This window comes from Lithobates pipiens, unplaced genomic scaffold (genome assembly GCF_037356315.1).
Source record: "Lithobates pipiens isolate NorthernLeopardFrog02 unplaced genomic scaffold, aLitPip1_a1.2 Scaffold_18, whole genome shotgun sequence".
NCBI classification, from domain to species: Eukaryota; Metazoa; Chordata; class Amphibia; order Anura; family Ranidae; genus Lithobates; species Lithobates pipiens.
This window is the reverse complement of record NW_027507758.1, coordinates 490,957,394-490,975,891: the sequence shown is the minus strand read 5'-3', so window position 1 is coordinate 490,975,891 and position 18,498 is coordinate 490,957,394. Positions and strand designations below refer to the sequence as shown.

Here is an 18,498-nt window from a genome sequence, read left to right as displayed (position 1 = left end):
CGGCTGTTTCAGGTCAGTTTGCAGGTGCTATTTTTAGCGCAATAGCGCCTGCAAAACGACCCAGTGTGAAAGGGGTCTTAGAGTGTGGTGTTATATTTCATGTGTCATGAATTGATGTTTATATTAGATACATTTCAGGGTGCTGAACTCACTTAGTGCCTTTACCAGTCTATTCAGTCTTATTTCAAGTCAAATGTTTATTTGCCATTGTATGCATACCTCTGCAAGATCTCAGTTTATGTGCTCAAACAGAAATAACCCTCCCCTCCCCCCAAAAAACAGAAAGTGCAGCATTACATTTAATTAATATATAACTAATTAAAATAAAATATAAAAAAATGATGCCCTGGAAGCTGTAGCAGGGTCCGACAGCATAGTTCTATGGGACATCATGTTATAGAGTTAATCCACATAAAAGGTTCTTTTTGTTATTGCATTTTTATAAACTGAAGGTTAATTGTATGCAGAATTACTGTTGAAACCTATACATTTTATGACATTTATTGCAGTTCCTATAAATAGGCATGCAACTAGGTCCTCCATGAAAAATAAACCCTTGCTTATAATTATATTACAAGTATTTGGTAATGAAAAACACACAGTAGCCCTTATTTGTAATTGAAGGGAATGTTCCCTATAATAACATTTCCTGGGAAATGAATTGGAGGCTTTACAGCAGGGGTCTCAAACTGGTGGCCCTCCAGCTGTTGCTAAACTACAAGTCCCATGATGCATTGCAAGGCTGACAGTTACAAGCATGGCTCCCACAAGCAGAGGCATGATGGGACTTGTAGTTTTGCAACAGCTGGAGGGCCGCCAGTTTGAGACCCCTGCTTTATAGCCATTACTCTTGCAGCGGCTGTGATGTAGAGTGGAGCAGAGCCTCTCATATCGACAGATGTTTTGGTGTGTGTTTATTACAGACTAGGCCAAGGCCAGTCATTTCTCACAACAACTTGCTAACTGCTTGAGATCTTCCCACTAACATCCAGGGTGTTGCGCAGCCTCCACTAGGAGCAATTTGTCTTTAGCTCTTATTATGAAATTCCAGATTGTCAAGGTCTTGCAGAACAGTACAACCAAACCTAACTTTAATAGCTCACTCTATGTGGAATGACATAGGTGACCGATAAGAACAGGACTTGTGCTTACTGGGATAAGAGGACTGTCCTAAAGACATTTTAGGTTGAAGGAAATCTCATCTGACAAATATGGGGGCTACATCTGCTGACCTCCTTCAAGAAAGCTCATTAACCTGCTGTCCCTGAGTTAAATACTTAACCGCTCATCAGGAACCACCATTTAGATTGGGAAGTCATAGCGAACTCAAGACTCCTGATCTGTATACTTGTACCAGGTGACGAACTCAGAAGCTATTGGAGCCATTGGATCAGCATGACAATCAGAAGGGGGGGGGGGGGGTCTGCAATGGTATCCTCTATATTCTCAGAGTATAGGTTAGTTAGGACTTGTCATTTAAGTACATTGGAGTAATACTCTGATATTGCTTACATAATGTACCCCATAGGCTATGAGCAGTCCTGCAGGCTATTCGGATGATTAGTAGAGGTCAGAGGTTTCTTCTCATGCATGGCCAGATGCAGGTAGAGAGAAAACATAATTGGATTGAAGCATAAGGAATGCCAAGTGCCCTAATAGCCATTTTTATTGACACGTCTGTCATCCCTGAATGAAAAATTTGCCCATGAACACCGTGCGGCCACTAGAGATATTTATTACCTCCCTGTATGTGATCTATGAGCACACTAGTCCTGTAGCTGAAGCTGTAGGAACAGCCTGTCGATGGGGACCATTTGATTGGTTTTAACTGTCCCATACATAAGTTAGGATCTCAAATACAGTGCATTAGTTTGGCACCTTCTGTAAACTAACCTATTTAAGTCTCTTTGCATCAATGTCTTTAGAATTTTAGTTGCTTCCCCCTGCCATCAATCAGTGTCAGGCCTGTTCTAACAATTTAAATCTGTTTAATGGATAGAAAGTAATTGGGGTTTTTAGGAAGCATGCATTGGTACGTAAAGCTGATAGTAATGGTATAGCTGGACAAGACCTCCAAAAACTACACGGAGCCTCTTAACTGAATTTTATATATTGGAAATGCCTGTCACCTTTTTGGCTGTAAAATGTTAATAAAACATTTGCAGTATTTTAGCATTGACGTGTAGAAACCCCATGCATGCAGTTGTGCTTAGTCAGTGCTATTGGTGTTCATGAAGTGATTCCACTACTATAAGAATCATAAAGCTACTGCCGCTCCATCTTGCAGATATTGTGATAAAGCGATACAAAATGTATTCAAAACTATATTTTTAAACTTTAGATATGCATACCCCTCAATTTTCATCAAAACTGTTGTAGGTGTTCTGGACCGTTGTCACCCAAACCGGTGGCTCCATTGGAAGATTTCCACTTACCTCCTGTGTTTGTGATAGCTGTATAGTTTTGAATCTCCCATCAGTTTCTGTCAGTGACAATGGTCACCAGGACACATAGAAAGGGGTAAATCTGCTCAGCAAAGACATAGAAAAAAAAGGCAGGGATTATAATCTTTGTCTACTCTTAGAAAATATGTTTAAAAAAAAAATACTTTGAATACTTTTAATTTGACTTTATAATTTAAATGTTTCCTGTTTGAAGATTTCTCATATGCACTGTATTTTATTGTATAACAGAGATGGCCACAGGAAACTCTTGGGTGGAACAAGGTCTTAATTTCAATGCATCACAGTGTTCTTCAGTGCCTGCTGCGGGTTCGAACACCTATTCACAGACAAGGTATGAATAAAGCAAATTGAGTGTTTTAGGAGTCCAAATCTTTGGTAAGCTAGAATTAGAATCTTCTGTCTAAATAAATAAATAATAAGGTTATCTCTGTGCAGTCACGTGACCTACCACCGCTCTCCTCCCCCGCTCTAAGTGCTACAGTGGGAGGGGCTGAGATCCCCCTATAACGTGCTGGGAGATCGTGTGACTGCTGTGCTGTCCACTCAGCCCCTCCCACTGTAGCACTTAGATCGGGGGAGGAGAGCAGCGCAAGGTTCAGTGATCTGAAAAAGGGTACTTGAGATCAATTTAAACAAACATTTACACTGTGTAGTATATCTTGGTTTGACAGAGGGGCTGGCAATAATCCTACTCTGACTTTACTGCCAGCTACTAATAGCGGCAGGAGTGGAGGGGCAGGGAGGAGATCGCAGAGAGGGAGGAGAGACTTGCGGGATGATGGAGGCACGTAAACTGACCACGTCAATCATGAATCAGCAGCCCTGATTACCATGGTCAGTTTACATAGAGGGATACAGGAACAGACAGGATAAACCAGGTTTTTTACAGCATAGAAAGATACAGATTCGACAGCACAAAGCACTATGCTGCTTAACCTGCATTAAAGAAACAGGATCTTTGACAGCAGCAGCTTTAATAGCCTCTGTATTTATGCAACCTTTCCTGTCTGTCATTTTGATAGCCAGGATTTGCCAGCAACTGCAATAATGGGGGAAGCATCACCAGGGTACCAAGGCACTCACAAATTCCACTGCTGGTTAAACCTATTGCCCTGCTCATAGCATTCTAAACGAATATGATCACAAAGGAAGTTCTAATGATCATCTCTGTAGACATACTAGTTTACTTTTGGAAATTAGTTTAGACCTCTTGTAACACTCCATCCCATGCCATAGACCTCAGGCGTTTGGGGCTTTTATACTCGCCATTGCTTTTAGCAGCTCATACATGGGGTAGATATCCCCCCCATCCTTATCCTTATCCAAGCTTCAGATTGATCAAACAGGACACAAGTTGATGTCTGATGGTAACCTTCAATTTTTAAACCAGTAGTGCATGGCTCTCCTTGATTAAATATAAATTAAATAGAAATTTGAAGATCTGGAGCTGGGTTTAGGGCTACTGGCTACCTGGATGATTAATTTAAAGTTCCAGGGAACAGGAAATATAAAAAAATGGCACATCTTTTTGCAGGTAAAAACGTGTATTTATTTTTATTTTTTTCACTAGGAGCCTTCAAAGCATTGCTGATCGCGGGTGCAATGCAGGAATCTCGCAGACGGTCTGTATAAGCTGTCTGCTCATACCTCATACGGGCAGGTGGTTACACACTGATGGGAGGCATCAATGAACTACCTAGAGCACTCAACATCGCCCTGAGCAGTTCATCAAGAACTAGAAGCCAACAGCCGCAAAGGCTGTTGGTACTTGTAGTTAATCCATTCACAGAACTCTGTTAAAACAGGGGATCCAGGGGTGTGGCTTCTGTATCTTTAACATGTTACATGGTACACCCTTTATATGGGTGTAACATGTTATGAAAGGTGAACTTATCCTTTAAGAAGTACTATAATACTGAAAGAAACTTTTGTGTGGCCCAGCGTTCCCTGCAGTTTAGCAGATTTACTCAATGCTGTAGCACATGGCTATTTTAACAGGAAATGTTACTCAGGCTTCCCATTGTACAGCTTATCGAAAAAATTGCATGTTGGGTGGAGATCAGTTAAGGACTGGAAATAAAAGATGTGTGGAAATGCCCTTTACATTTAGGCATTGAAATGTCTGTGTAATTGTTGATGTGGTTTGCTACAAGGAATAATGAATTTGCACATAGGATACAGAGAATATGGGACAACGTTTAACTTAGTTTACAGTCACTGCAGATATGCAAATGCAGATAGAATGGGCTTTTTTGGAAGGGAAAAATTCATTGCTTCTTAGTGAAACTATCTTTTCTTCAAAGCATAATGCTGTGGGCAGCATATTAGAAAGTCAGGCCATTACTCTCACACAATGCAGCAGGATTGGTATTCCGCAGTCCCCTTTCCTCCCCTGCACCGTTAGCAGAACAGTTCGGAAGGCTAGAGTGCTGGTGAATAGAGCAGTGTGCAACTGGTATTTGAACTGCTGGGGACCCAGGCCACTGCTTGAGTGTGAGAGTAGTGTCTGGGACTCCTGTATTCTCAATGTATTAGAGCAAGAGTCTCCAAACTTTCTAAACAAAGGGCCAGTTTACTGTCCTTCAAACTTTATGGGGGGCCGGACTGTGGCCAGTGGGAGTAGAAAATGCCCAAATGTCAGTGCAAGTAAACCATGCTCCATCATTGGTTTTAGTGGAAGGAATAGTGCCCTATTTATATCAGTGGGAGCAATAGCACCCCATCCTTGGTGTCAGTGGAAGGCATAGTGCCGCATCATTAGTGTCAGTTGTGGATGAAATAGTGCCTCAAGGGCTGGATAGAGGCAAGCAAAGGGCCACATCCGGCTGCATTTTGGAGACTACTGTATTAGAACATGAATTAAGTAGTAACTGCTGATTGACTGGATCCATCTGACACAACAAATTACTCACATTAATGGGTTTCTTATTGCTGACTGGACTAACTTCTTAAATTAACTTTTGAGTTTGTCCTTTGTTTATTACTTTTCTTTTTTGTATATCCACACAGCATGAATCCAGGATTATTTTTCGACACAGAAGTATCTCTCACAAACAGCAGCCACCACTCCAGTTCAGGAACATCCCATTACACTGAATCCCGGGGGGAAACCCCCTGCTCATTTGATGATGAAGAGGATGATGACGACGATTCTTCCTCTCTGGAGTAACATGGTTGTATGTTGTGCACACGGGCGAAGCTATATGTAAGCGTGTGCTCCTAGTCTAGTCTTCCAGAGAAATATCGATGAATCCCATCGAGATCAAAGACTAAGTTCTATAAAGAGAAGCAGTGGATGCAGTCATATGTGCAGAGTACTTCAAGATGGCCTCTTGATTGCCAAGCAATGTTCAGATCGCACCAGCAACTCTGTTTAGTTTTGTTTGAGCTGGATCTAAGAGGATCACGTGCAGGGTATTTGAAGTGATTTATTTCCACTGCTCCTAAGATAGGACTGCTGCAGCAATGACTTATTCAACTCCTATCTCAAGCCTAAGGCCACTCCAGTGATATGGAACATCTAGATACATTAGGCAAAATGCCTTTTAATGACTTGTGGAACACATGCTGCTATGTACGGACTTCTGCAGAAATGGGGGGGGGGGACATATTTCTGTCTGTCGACCGATTGCCGAAAACACAAGGACTTAACGTTTTAGGATCATCCTTGTTGATGTTCAAAAGGGAAGATTATGCTGCCATGGCAAATTATATTGACAGTTGTTTTTTGTTTTTTCCTAATTGTGTAAAGATAGAATTTCAGTTTATTTTTATTTTATTTTAGGGTAAGTCCTCCCAAATATAATTCTGTTTTGTGCCGATGTAGCTGGATTGAATCACCCTTCAGCTTCTGATAACATTATGCTCAACAGTGGTTCCATCCTCTTCCAGCTGGGTCTTACAAGGAATGCTTGACTGGTATCCTGAGTGTTTTAAAAAGCCAAAAAATGAGCTATACATCTCATGCCAATGAATTCATTAAGTTTTGGGAGGGCTTATCTTGTAATATTTCAACCATCTTACAACCAAAAGGTGGAAGCAAAATGCTTAAAACTCACTGATTCGTCATTTTCAGCAATGTTGCATAGGTATCTTCACTATACAGTGATCTGCTAACAAATTTGGATTCTTTTTTTTTTTCCATTAAAATAAAGGGTGTGTGAGTGCATTTTGTCTATGTGGCACAAAACTGACACAGCCATTTTGTGTGATGAGGCAGAGCTCAAGGGGAATACAAGAGAACTTCTGCATAAAGTTTTTTTAAGTCATTAGAGTGAACTGCTAGAGGGCATTCTCATAAACAAGGCACTGTGTCAAAGCTAAGCACCTTGTGAGAAGGCTCCGATAGAAGCATCCATTCCCAGACTTTTCCAATTGGTTCCAGTATAGTGATTCAATGAACAGATGCAGGTTTATTGCCATAGATCGAGCATGTTGAAGTCTTTTTGCACATATCTATTGGTCCGTGACAGGTTCCCATTAATACTGGGTGATATCCATCATGGCTGCCGTCATTGTGACCTATAGATATCCTAATTTTAAATCCATAAAATGCCAGTCTTTGACATCAATACTCAATGTGTATTGAACATCCCATCCTGGATATTCAGACTGGAGATTTAATGGTAGTTTGAAAGGCAGACATAAGACACCTGAAATGCAAGATCTGCTTAACCTGCATCTTTCTGGCTGCTGTACCAGTATAGTAACAGCTAATGGTTTTCATGTGATGGTTGTTTTGTTGTGTAAGTTACATGGGCAGCAATAGATTAAGGTGGAATTAAACTTTTTGTTTTAATTAAATGGACCCCCAGGAGGTCTATGTCATATTGTGCTAATATGCACTACATATTAGCACATTATCACAGACTTGCCTGTCAAATTATGCCCTTCAGTGTTGCACTGTTGGCACTCCTGGTTCCAGGAGCTACCATCTTCTCTTGGCATTTCATCCAGGTTCCGTCTGTTTGTCTGCTTGAATGGCTAAGCCGCGATGACATCACTCCTGCACATGTGCATGGTAGTTACATCATCAAGGCACAGAGCAGTGCCATAATTGTACGATGAGTGGTGCGTGCGCAGCTCAGTGTACAATACAGGACAGGCGCAGGGAAGCATTTGACAGAAGAGACTGGTAGGGTCTCTTCTGTCATAAAAACCTACCTGACAGCAATATTTAAAAAATGTTAGTTTTACTCTGTTTTAGGACTTGTGCCGATGGGATAGTATTGCTCACTTTCAGGTGTATCCAGTTCATATTTATATAAGTTTGCGATGCTTCAGAGATCAATTTAGGGTACAATGGCGGGTATGTTTGACCTACATTTGTCCTGTTCCTAAGCTGCATTCCCTTTTTTTCTTGTATGGAGATCTATAGATATATCTATACATCTCCCTTGCCATTAAAGCAGTGATTTGGTTGGTATCGTGTACCCAATTCTATATTTTTTCTGCTAGCAGTGCAGAGAACACTGTATATTGCCAATGAAGAGATTACTTACATCCATGTATACCCATACTGTCTAAACATACATTTTCCAGAGGGTCGGTCCTACTTTCCACAGCATAATGGTGGAATATTCTGGCACTAACCTGGTACTAACAGGGAGGTCATCAGCAACACATTTGAATAAGTGACATTTTTAAGGCTGTAGTAGAGTTGCTTCTCATTTATATTCCATAATTTCATCATTTACATCACAAACCTGCTGTAGCCTTATATTACCACAAATTTAACGCTATTAACGCCACTGTTTTGTTTTTCTTTCCTCTAAAATTCCACATTTCCATTTCCCTCCCATAGAATAAACATGGTATTTTCTGCAAGTCCCTTTGTGTTATATCAGTAGACTAATAGAAAGGATGGAGATTTGGGCAGTGTCTCATTTTTTTACATACACACCATGAGAGAAAGAGACATGTACTCACAGAATGTTGTATGGGATTTTGAGAGTTTTCAGTCCAGTCTGGGGGTTTGCTTACCATTGCTGTCAAATTAGACTGTTCTGCACATTGGTTTTTCCATCTGACCACACAATAAGGCCTAGTTTACATATGCCTCGTATCATACAAGACAATCTGAAGATCAATGTGTAGCGTAAGCTTTTTAGCAAACTTCCAACCGCTATAAGAAGCTCCTAAAGCTTCAAGTAAAGCCAACATTAAAATAGGGAGGTGCCCATTACTGACTTCTAGTTGGCCTGGCTGTTCTATCAGGCTTCAGTGATTTGAGTCACTGATTGAGAACAATGACACAGATAGGAACTCTGGACTTCATGATCTATTCTGTTATAGGTCAGTGAGTTAAACTGGCCATTAATGGATCAAAATTTGGCCTGTTTAGTAGAGACCAGCTGCATTTCAATCCATCTATGGCTGGCTGTTCCTGCTAGAGAAAAGTCAATCTAACAATTGGTTCTTTTAAATGGGAATGAAGGAAAATTCTTGTTCGATCAGCGCTGATCAGGGTTTTCTGATGGAGTCCCGCTTTCAGAATACAGTATTGCAGCGGGAAGGATTACTCCATCCACCGTAATTATGTGGGTGGGGTAATTAGTTCATTTTTCTTTTTTTGATCAGCCGGCTAAGTACAAGAAATGACGGTTGTCTTTTTTTGCCTTCAATGTAGCTCCTTGGTACTTTCTGTATGCTTTATAAATGTGTCCTGTACACGTGGCTCTTTGGATTAGCATTTGCTAGCTGAAGCTGGTGTGAATTAAGCCTAAGCTTGATGTAAGACCTTGGCTGTGCACTTTCATACTCAGAAACTGCTGCATGATCTCTTGAAAGTACACCATACTCAACCATGTATAGGTGAAAAGAATCAAATGGAATAATTATCATATATACGTTTGATTAAACTGCCGCAATGTGGAAGTTCTTCAGTCTTGTGGACACTCTACATGCTCTGCATTAGAGATCTATTGAGCTTACCATTTATTTCTATAGCACCAGTGTGAGAAAGTGCATGCAGGCAATACATGTACATCCTTTATTTACTTTCCCATCCAACATACAAATCTGCTGAATTATGCATGTCTGAGAATCTCTCTGTAAAAGAAGACACACAGTGCCTGCTTAATTAACATTGGAATCACCCTATCATATCAGTACATTTCTCGTTTTCAGTTTATGTAAATTAACCCTTCAACCAGATGGTTGGTTGACCATACATGGGCCAATATTTAAAAATCTGATGACACACACAACAATTATAGCATTGTAGGCACATAAAGAAGCGTTTAGAAATGATGTTCATACTTGGAGTATCATTCTCTGCAGATATATCATTTTTTTTTTCACCAATACAATACAGTGGTTTTAAACATTGGACTGTTACTAAAAAGAATTCAAAGTGTACATGATCAGAGCCAGCAAATGATCACTATAAACCAGTAGGATTTGTATTTAAAGTTTAAAATTCATAGCTACTATAGTTCAGACAATTGTGATCACTCTGAATAAAGGGCTCTGCTTCTAGAAAAAGTACAAGAGCCATTATTGTTTTTTCTTCCAGAAAATATTGAAACCAGAGACGGCCAGGCAACTAGTATTTTCAGTATCAGGGGAGTATAGACAGCCTCATGACCAGTTTCTTTTAGGACTGATTCAGATCTATGTGCTGCACATTTTTAAGCAGCATGCGTACTGAGGTACAGATCACTTTGACTAGAAACCCAATGCATTGAACCAGTAATGAGTGGCGCACCCGCACCTCAGCGCCAAAGCCAAGCATGTGCATTTTAATACATCAATTGGAATTTTCATTTAATATTTGACAAATTATCTTTATGTATGGCTAAAGTAGCTAGTAAATTGTCATTGGCAGTCTTGGGAGAATTCCTAACATACTCTTCTCCTTCCCTTCAATGATTGTCGTAGGGTGATTGAGGAGCAGGACCTTTTCTTAAAGGCTGGACATTTTAAATTACAGTTTTTTGGCTTTTAAACTATGGCTAAAATTGTATAATTTATTTTATATTCCAGTGGGTTTATTTGCATTTATGAGATAAAAGTAGAACCTTTTCATTTTAGTTAGATGAAGTCTTGTTTGTTCTCCATAGCCTTGCCTCTCTATATCCACCGATAAATCAGAAAGTTTTATTATACAAATAAGAATTTAATAAAATAAGTTTCTTTGGTCCATTGAGGAATATTGTTTACAAATTGCTTCTTGGTCCAAGAAGTCCCCATAACAGATTTTTAAAGTGTATGTAAATGCAATATTTTTTTTATATATTGAAGAGGGGTTAGATTCACTGCCAAGTCTCCATTGCTGTCAATGTCCCCTCTGGGGGGTTCACCCCACTTTGTCCTGATGACCATCCCAACACAGATAGTGGAGGAGAATCCTAACTTTTTGGAATTTTATGAGAGCAAGAGGTGAAGGAAATCGGGAACAAATGTTCAGGTGACAATTTTTAAGACTGAAATTTCCCTCGCTGTCATTGCATCATTAAAACGGGAAGTAAAGAGAAATCTCCAAAGCAAAAATAACCTGATATGAGTTTTAAAGTGGATCTAAACCCACAACCAAAAGTGTAATATCTTGCAGTATACTTGTCCTTGGTGGTTGCATTTGATTTTTTCAAGCTTATTTTGCTTTATTTTGACCCGGTAATCCTGTAAATAACATGCTTCTTATCTGTGGGTGGTTACATTACTGCTCCACTGCATCTATGGAGGGAGCCATGGTTTTCACGCTTGGCTGCTCTCCTGATGTAGACTATAAACAGGTCTGCATCTCTTCATCCTCATTACATTGAGCGCAGGGCAATCGGCTGTCTACAAAAGATAACAACTAGGAAGGAAGATATTCCTTCGAGGAAGATCAGTTCAGAGGAAGTGACAAGGACACTGCATTTCTGGCAAGATCAACAGGTATTTACAAAAAAATCTGGTTATCTTTTAACCTTTACCTACCTTATTATAAACTAGCAAAAATGGCCTGCCTTTAAGTACACTTTAACATCCCCTGTAAGTATTACATTCTATAAGAGCTATCAAGGCAATACATGAGAATACATGTGCTCGTATATATAAAGTTAGAAATACAAATGTCTGCAACAGCCAATCACATGCTTGTGTTCATAGTAACCTAGGAGCTTCGGTATGAAAAATGTGATAAAAAAAATTCTTACTTCCTATAGCAATCATTCACTTCCAGCTATTATTTCCCCAGTGCAGAGTTGAAGATAAAACGAGGATCCTGATTGGTTGCTATTGGCATGTCCTCTAGAAGCCTTCTAGCCTAGAAAAATTTTGAGCATAACTAAACCCCCCTAACCTTGACATCGGCGCACTGCAACTGTGGTGTGCCATGAATTGCAACTGCTTTGGTAACGGGGCTCGTTCGCACTAGTGTTTGGGGGACAGTAAAACCCCCCTTCCTCTTCCCAATCATTGCCCTCTTTAGCTGCAGCGGCGGGGCGTGTACACATGTATACTTCCTGTTGTTTTAAAGTGAATGCGGTCACTGCAAGCATCCTGTAACCGCATGCAATGCACGCCGTTGCAGCACACTAGTGCAGGATACAAGAGTTTAAAGTCAGCAGTGGGGAGGTGGTACAACAACTCCTCGCCACCTGTCAAATGCTCTGAAGAGCGGTCAAATCATATGTCGCTCTGAGTATGAATAAGCTCTTAAAACAGATACTCAACCTGTGTCCCTCCAGCTCTTGCAAAACTGCAGGTCCCATGAGACGTTGCAAGGCTGACAGTTACAAACATGACTCCCAAAGGCAGAGGCATGATGGGACTTGTAGTTCTGCAACAGCTGGAGGGCCACAGGTTGAGCATCACTGCAAGTGTATCCATTGTCATTTTTTTCTAGAGGATGGAGTGGGGAAGGATTCCCCTTGTCAGAGTTTACTGCTGTCTGGGGCTCTGTTGGAGAGATTTCCCCTCACTTCCTGTATCATACAGGAAGTGAGGACATAGCCGGAATAAAACTTACTTTTTAAGAGCTCATTCATGTGTATGTGTACAGAGTATAGTTTTGTATACATCTAAACCGAACAAAATAGGAATCAACAGGGTCATACGCACATCTTTGTCTACAAAGGCAAACATGCACTGCGTTTATCAGTGTACAATAAGAGTAAGACACAGCCATGTCTGGGGCTGTACAAATCTGCAGAATTGTACACACCTAAATGTACGTAGAGTGTTTTACATAGGATCTTCTAGCAAGGACCTGCATTCCATGCAGAAATTACCCATATGCAGGTGTGAATGAAGCCTTGGAGTTAAAAGTAAGGGAATGTTTGAACCTCTAGGACAGTAAGGAAGGTGGAATCTCTTGGACAGAGCTCAGGATAGCAGTAAATCCAAAGTTTTGGCTATAGATGCATTTAAAATCATTGGGTTTAGTTCCACTTTAATTTTGGAATCTTACTGCCTACATTGGGCAGCACAGGCTTTTTTCATATTTTTATTTCTACTTAGGCAAGTTGGGCTGAATTGTGAAAAAAACTAAAAACAAATGGAGGCATATCACGGTCTGTCACCTATATCAGCCAATCTGATTTCAGTTGTTGCTCTCTGTTGAACTGAATGCCAGGCCACTATGGGAAAGGACACATTTCTTCCCTCCAATTTTCGATTTAGTTGGGAGAAGTCATTATTTTTTTTTATTTTTTTTTTTAACATTCTGTGCAAAGTAACTTTGCTTCTGTGCAGGTGACATAAGCTAAATTTTTGGGTCGCTTGTTATCTTAAAGGGTTTTGCTTGTTTGAAATATTTATATCTCTGCAGCGGTGTGATGATGTTTTATGGCCAGTGTGTGACAAAATTATGCTATTGACTCCATCGCTGCCGAGGACTGAGGTGAAAGTCTAACTGGTGGCTTGTATGGTAGTGAGGAGGGTTTGTTGTATTTAATGCTGTAAATGCTCATTATCTTTCCAAGAAACTGTGTACCATATGAAGTGTTTATCTCAGTAAACATATTTTTATTTTCATGTTTTCTGTTCATTATTGGAAACGATTATTACTCGTAACTAATTATGAATTAAAAATCCAGCCTGCAGGCCATTTTTGCACTTTGATTTCCCAGCATTCAGCCCTACTAACCAAAAAAGGGATCCAATTAAAAGCTGCTGCGAATTTCTTGATAAAAGAATAGGTCTTTGTTGAATATCTGTAAAATCTCCAGTGCCTAACCTGCAGCCTTTGGGGCCCCTGCATATGTTAGTCTGTGTTTTTCTTTTCATTGGTGCTTACCCATATTTTTTAAGGCTCGGTACACACTGCCGCGGCTTGGGATCCGACTTGTGAGACCCCAAGTTGTGTGACGCTTGAAATCCCATGTTAGTCAATGAGAGCTTTCTTAATTAGCACTACTGAAGTCGCTCCAACTTTAGAAAAGGTTCTGGTATAACTTCAAGGCGACGTCAATCTGACTTGAATAGAGAAATGTCATCAACACACCAAGAATTCCTCAGCAGGGTCAAAAGCTTTATATGGTCACAAGGTACACATGCGGCAACCTTTCAGATCCACGCAGAGCCCCATCGTCGGGCAACTTGTGCATATAGACTTTAATGAAAGTTGCTTCCAAGTTGAATCCTCATCTTAATGTGATTTGGATACAACATTACAGGAAGATTACACAGGCATTCCCGAAGTTGCATGACTTTTAGGTCGTGGCACTGTGAACTGAGCCTAACGTGAATTTACACTGCATCTGAGCACCACAAGCCAAAAAGCTATTTCTTTTTCATACATCGTGGAACACAGAGTTGGGCTAATATTTATTACTTACTGGGTTATACGCCATCTCTAGGGGAATGGACACTGGTCGACAAAGTCTTAGACAGGAAGTGATCCCCTATATAACCCCTCCCATACTGGAAGTGTATCCGTTTTTTACCAGTGTCTGCAAGGTGGATGGGCACGTTGTTTGAGCTCCAGGTCTCTAGTCCCACAAATGGGTTCTTAAATGAATCAAGTGGTTGACTGATTTGATCCATTTGACACAGGCTCTATATCCTTTGATAAATGGTACCTGAGCCGTACAAAGAAGACACAAGATCCTGCAAGGTTTTGCCTGTAATGCAACCCCCGAAGTGGAATCCTGGACACCACAGCGGTAAGGCATTTCTGCAGGGTGCTGTACAGATCCAAGGGAGTGGACCCTAAACATGAAAAGGGTACCTAGTCCTCGAAGGTCCTCAAGTGACAAGAACCCGATGTGATGAAGATTGGACTCTTAGTTTCTAAGCTGCCCTGCGCCTGGTTTGGCAAGTGAAATCCCCTTATTTACTTATTGTGGGGTGTCCCAGTGATTGTAACAATCAATCAAACTAGCTAGAGGCTGGACACCTGTGTGCAGTGACCATACAGGGGAATTTTGGGCTAGCTGTGGGTGTTTGTAAAGTGTACCTTTTTTGCTGGCGTCTGGCTGTTTTTTTACCTGTATGATGGCGCACGACGGTGTGCCATTTTGCCTTGGTTCGCCATGGCTAACGTGCATTTGCAAGAGCACTGCAGTTTGGCAGCCATGGTGCACGCGGCTTCACCATAGGCGTGCACCGTAGCCTAATCTGGGTGCACGTGATTCGCATCACAAAGGCAAATACAGCCACGCCCATTTGCCGGGACTGTGCGTGCGCAGAACTTCCCGGTGCACATTTAGCTTATTTAAGCTGTGTATGCCAAGCATGCAGTGCTTCCAGAAGGCAGCTGTGGAACACAGAGCAGGCTCTGAACCAGGCATTTGCAGCAGTTAATTACCCGGGTCATGCGAGCCACCAGGTGTTGCTTGGCAGGCTAAAGTGCTTAGCAGGATTGTTGCATAGGGGCTTCGTGAGCCCTATTAAAGGGTCTCCCGTCTGAGGTGTGTTTAATACTACACCCAGGTGCTCCCTTTTTGTGGCTCGTAAATGTCTTTAAAAAAAGAGGAGCGGGACTAGCACTACAGGGAAGGGCACACCTATGTTGTCAGTAGCTCCTGATGAACCTAGTCATATCCCTAGTGTTATATCCCCTGAAAGAGTAGAGGCTTCTGGGCAATCTGAGCTGCTGCGCCTAACTGGTATTGTGCCTGTAGTCAACACTGCTGCTTCACCCTTTATCACCAAGGATTAACTGTCCTTGGCCCTAGCCGGGTTAGAGCACAGGATTGCTGTCATAATTGCCTCCCTCCCGCAGGGTGGCAAGAAGTGTGATGGATCTCCCTACCCTGAGCCTCCTAGTTTGGAGCAGGAAGGGGTTGAGGATGGGGAAGAGCTAAAAGCTCAGAATTCTGTGGAGGGTCTGGCGGATGAGTCTGTTTCTGAGCAATCTGGATAAGATATCCAGTTGGTATCTGCCTCTCAATCACAGAGGCTTTTGATCCAGACTCTTTATCGAGATGGTTTGTTCTGCCTTTAAGTTGCCTCTTGCAGAGGTTACTGAGCCCCCCTGGTCCTCTTTGGGGTCCCTGAGGCCTCTTCAGACCGCACAGGCTTTCCCTTTACACACACTGTTGAAACAGGTGGTGTATGCTGATTGGGAGCATCCTGACAGGATTCTTGTTCCTCCTAAGAGGTTTTACCTTTTATATCCCATGGATGAAAAGTTTAAGAAGTAGAGCCGGAGATGCAGCAGTCTCTTCCTTAAACAAGAACTTAACTTGTCCGGTGCATAACGCACAGGGCTTGAAAGGCCCTGTTGTCAAGAAATGAGTCATTATTAAAGGCTTCCTTTTCTTTGGCCTCTTCAACTATTCAGCCAGCTTTTGCAGAAATTAGTATCTGTCCGTCTGTATCAGGTCAGATGGCCTAACAGGCCTAACCAGATGATCTTGCTGAAAATAAGACAGATATTCCTTGAGCGCTGTGTTTTTCTGTTAATGCCTTAAAGGATTCAATACAGCAGGTTTCTCGTTTGGCTCTCTTGTCTGTACATATGCGCAGACTTTTGTGGCTTAAAGAGGAGTTCCCGTAAAAAAAAAAAATTTTAAAGTCAGCAGCTACAAATACTGCAGCTGCTGACTTTTAATAATCTGACACTTACCTGTCCCAGGGTCCAGCAATGCGGGGGAACGAAGCCCCGCTCACCCTCCGCTCGCCGGTGCCAGCATTGCAACTGTGGGCACCCGGCTGTGGCTTCACAGCCAGGCACCCACTGTGCATGCGCAAGCGGCGCTGCACGCCGTGAGTGGCTGCACAGTCATCTGGGGCCTGTCACGTCTCACCAGATGACTGACAGGAGGGAGGGGCAGAGCTGAGCCCTTCCTGCGCCGAGCGGAAGTGATGTCACCAGCCTAGGCACTGAAGGAGGCAGACTATGAGGGACCCCCTAGCAACAGGCATTTAGAGGTGAGTTTAAAAAAATTACAAATGTTTTCTTTTTTTTTGTGTGTGGAACACCATTTTAAGAACCTGTCAGCTGAGCTTCCTTGTAAGAAGTTATTGACAGGTTTCCCCTTTCATGGGGAGCGTTTAGTGATAATTTGGACAAAATATATCCAAAAGATTTCCAGAGAGAAGAGTTCTCTACTTCCGGTGAAGAGAAGCACCAGGCATCCTCCGGTTAAAACCTCAGGGACTGCTTCCCCAGGTGTCTCAGCGCCAAGGCGGTTCTGCCGCCAACAGAGCACTAGAGTTGGGGGCAAGCCACAAGGCCAGGGCCAGAATAAGCCCTGGGTCCAAAGCTCTTCTAAACCCGGCACCAAGCCCTCCTTTTGGGTGGGGGGAAGGCTGCTACACTTTGTAGACATTTGGAGAACAGTGGTTCAGGATGAGTGGGTCACGCAGTTACAAGTTGGAGTTACGGAGGGTTCCCCCTCTGAGGTTTCTAAGATCCAGCGTTCCCTTTGATCCTCCAAAAAGAAACTTACTGTTTTAGGCACTATATCATTTAGTGCATCAAGGAGTGATTGTACAGGTTTCTGTATTTGAAAGTGGCGCAGGGTTTTATTTGAACCTGTTTATGGTTCAAAAACCAAACTGGGACACAAGGCTCATTTTGGATCTAAGATCCCTGAACCAGTATCTACTCATCCAGTCCTTTTGAATGGCGTCTGTCTGCTCAGTTGTAGCCTCGCTCCAGATGGGAGACTTTCTAGCCTCCATCGATAGGTTACGTGTAAATACACCTCCTTTATATCGGCCTCATCAGTGGTTCCTGCAGTTTGCTGTAGAGGAATGTCATTTTCAGTTTGTGGTTCTACTCTTCGGGCTTGCCACATTTTAGAGGGGCTCACAGCTCTGGGGAAATGGTCAAGGACAGAACAGAATCCTGCCCATCAAAGTTCTGGAGTTATGGGCAGTACATCTGGCCCTATAGCCCTGGACGGGGGAGCTTCAGGACTGCCCTATCGGGGTTCAGGCTGACAATGCCACTGCAGTGGCCTATATAAACCACCAAGGCGGTACCAGGAGTCGTTCAGCTCTGAAGGAGGTGAACCACATACTAGCCTGGGCAGAGGGACAAATCCTGTGAGTAGAGAACTAGAAGGCAGATCTGCCCAGGGGAATGGTCCCTAAACCCAAGGATGTTCCAGGAAATTTGCCGGCGTTGAGGATAGCCAGAGGTTGGCCTTTTGGCATCCAGGTTCAACAACAAGCTACAGCAGTTTGTGTCCCGAACAAGGGATCTTCTGGCAATCGGAGTAGATACTCTGATAGTTCCATGGAGTCAGTACTCCCTGGTTTTTGCTTTCCCCCCGATCCCACTCCTTCCACATTTGTTGCGCAGCATTCGCAGAGAGGGGGTTCCAGTCATTCTCGTGGCACCAGCCTGGCCCAGAAGGCCCTGGTTCCTGGAGATTGTGAAACTGACAATAGACGGGCCATGGACTCTTCCACAGTGCCCCGATCTACTGTATCAAGGCCCTATATTCCACCCCAATTTATAGTCTCTAAGTTTGACGGTATGGCTATTATTATTATAGGGTGTTGAAGGGCCGTGGCATCTCGGGACCAGTGGTGTCTACCCTAGTGAATGCTAGAAAAGCTATCACTAGGAAGATATATTACAAGGTCTGGAAGACTTGTATTGCTTGGTGTGAAGCCAGAAAATGGTATACACGGAAATACGTGATTC

General features: G+C 42.3%; 1 protein-coding gene across 6 annotated transcripts in view; it reads left to right on the top strand.

Moving 5' to 3' along the window:
- Positions 1-13,427, top strand: part of TFDP2 (transcription factor Dp-2) — a 147,694-nt gene extending 134,267 nt beyond the window's left edge. For all 6 annotated transcript variants that reach the window (XM_077488579.1, XM_077488577.1, XM_077488578.1 and 3 more), the window contains 2 exons: positions 2,694-2,796; positions 5,475-13,427. In XM_077488579.1, coding sequence (XP_077344705.1) covers positions 2,694-2,796; positions 5,475-5,634 — 263 coding nt within the window. In that variant the 3' untranslated portion in view covers positions 5,635-13,427. The remainder of the gene's footprint in view (positions 1-2,693; positions 2,797-5,474) is intronic.
- The last annotated feature ends 5,071 nt before the right edge of the window (positions 13,428-18,498 follow it).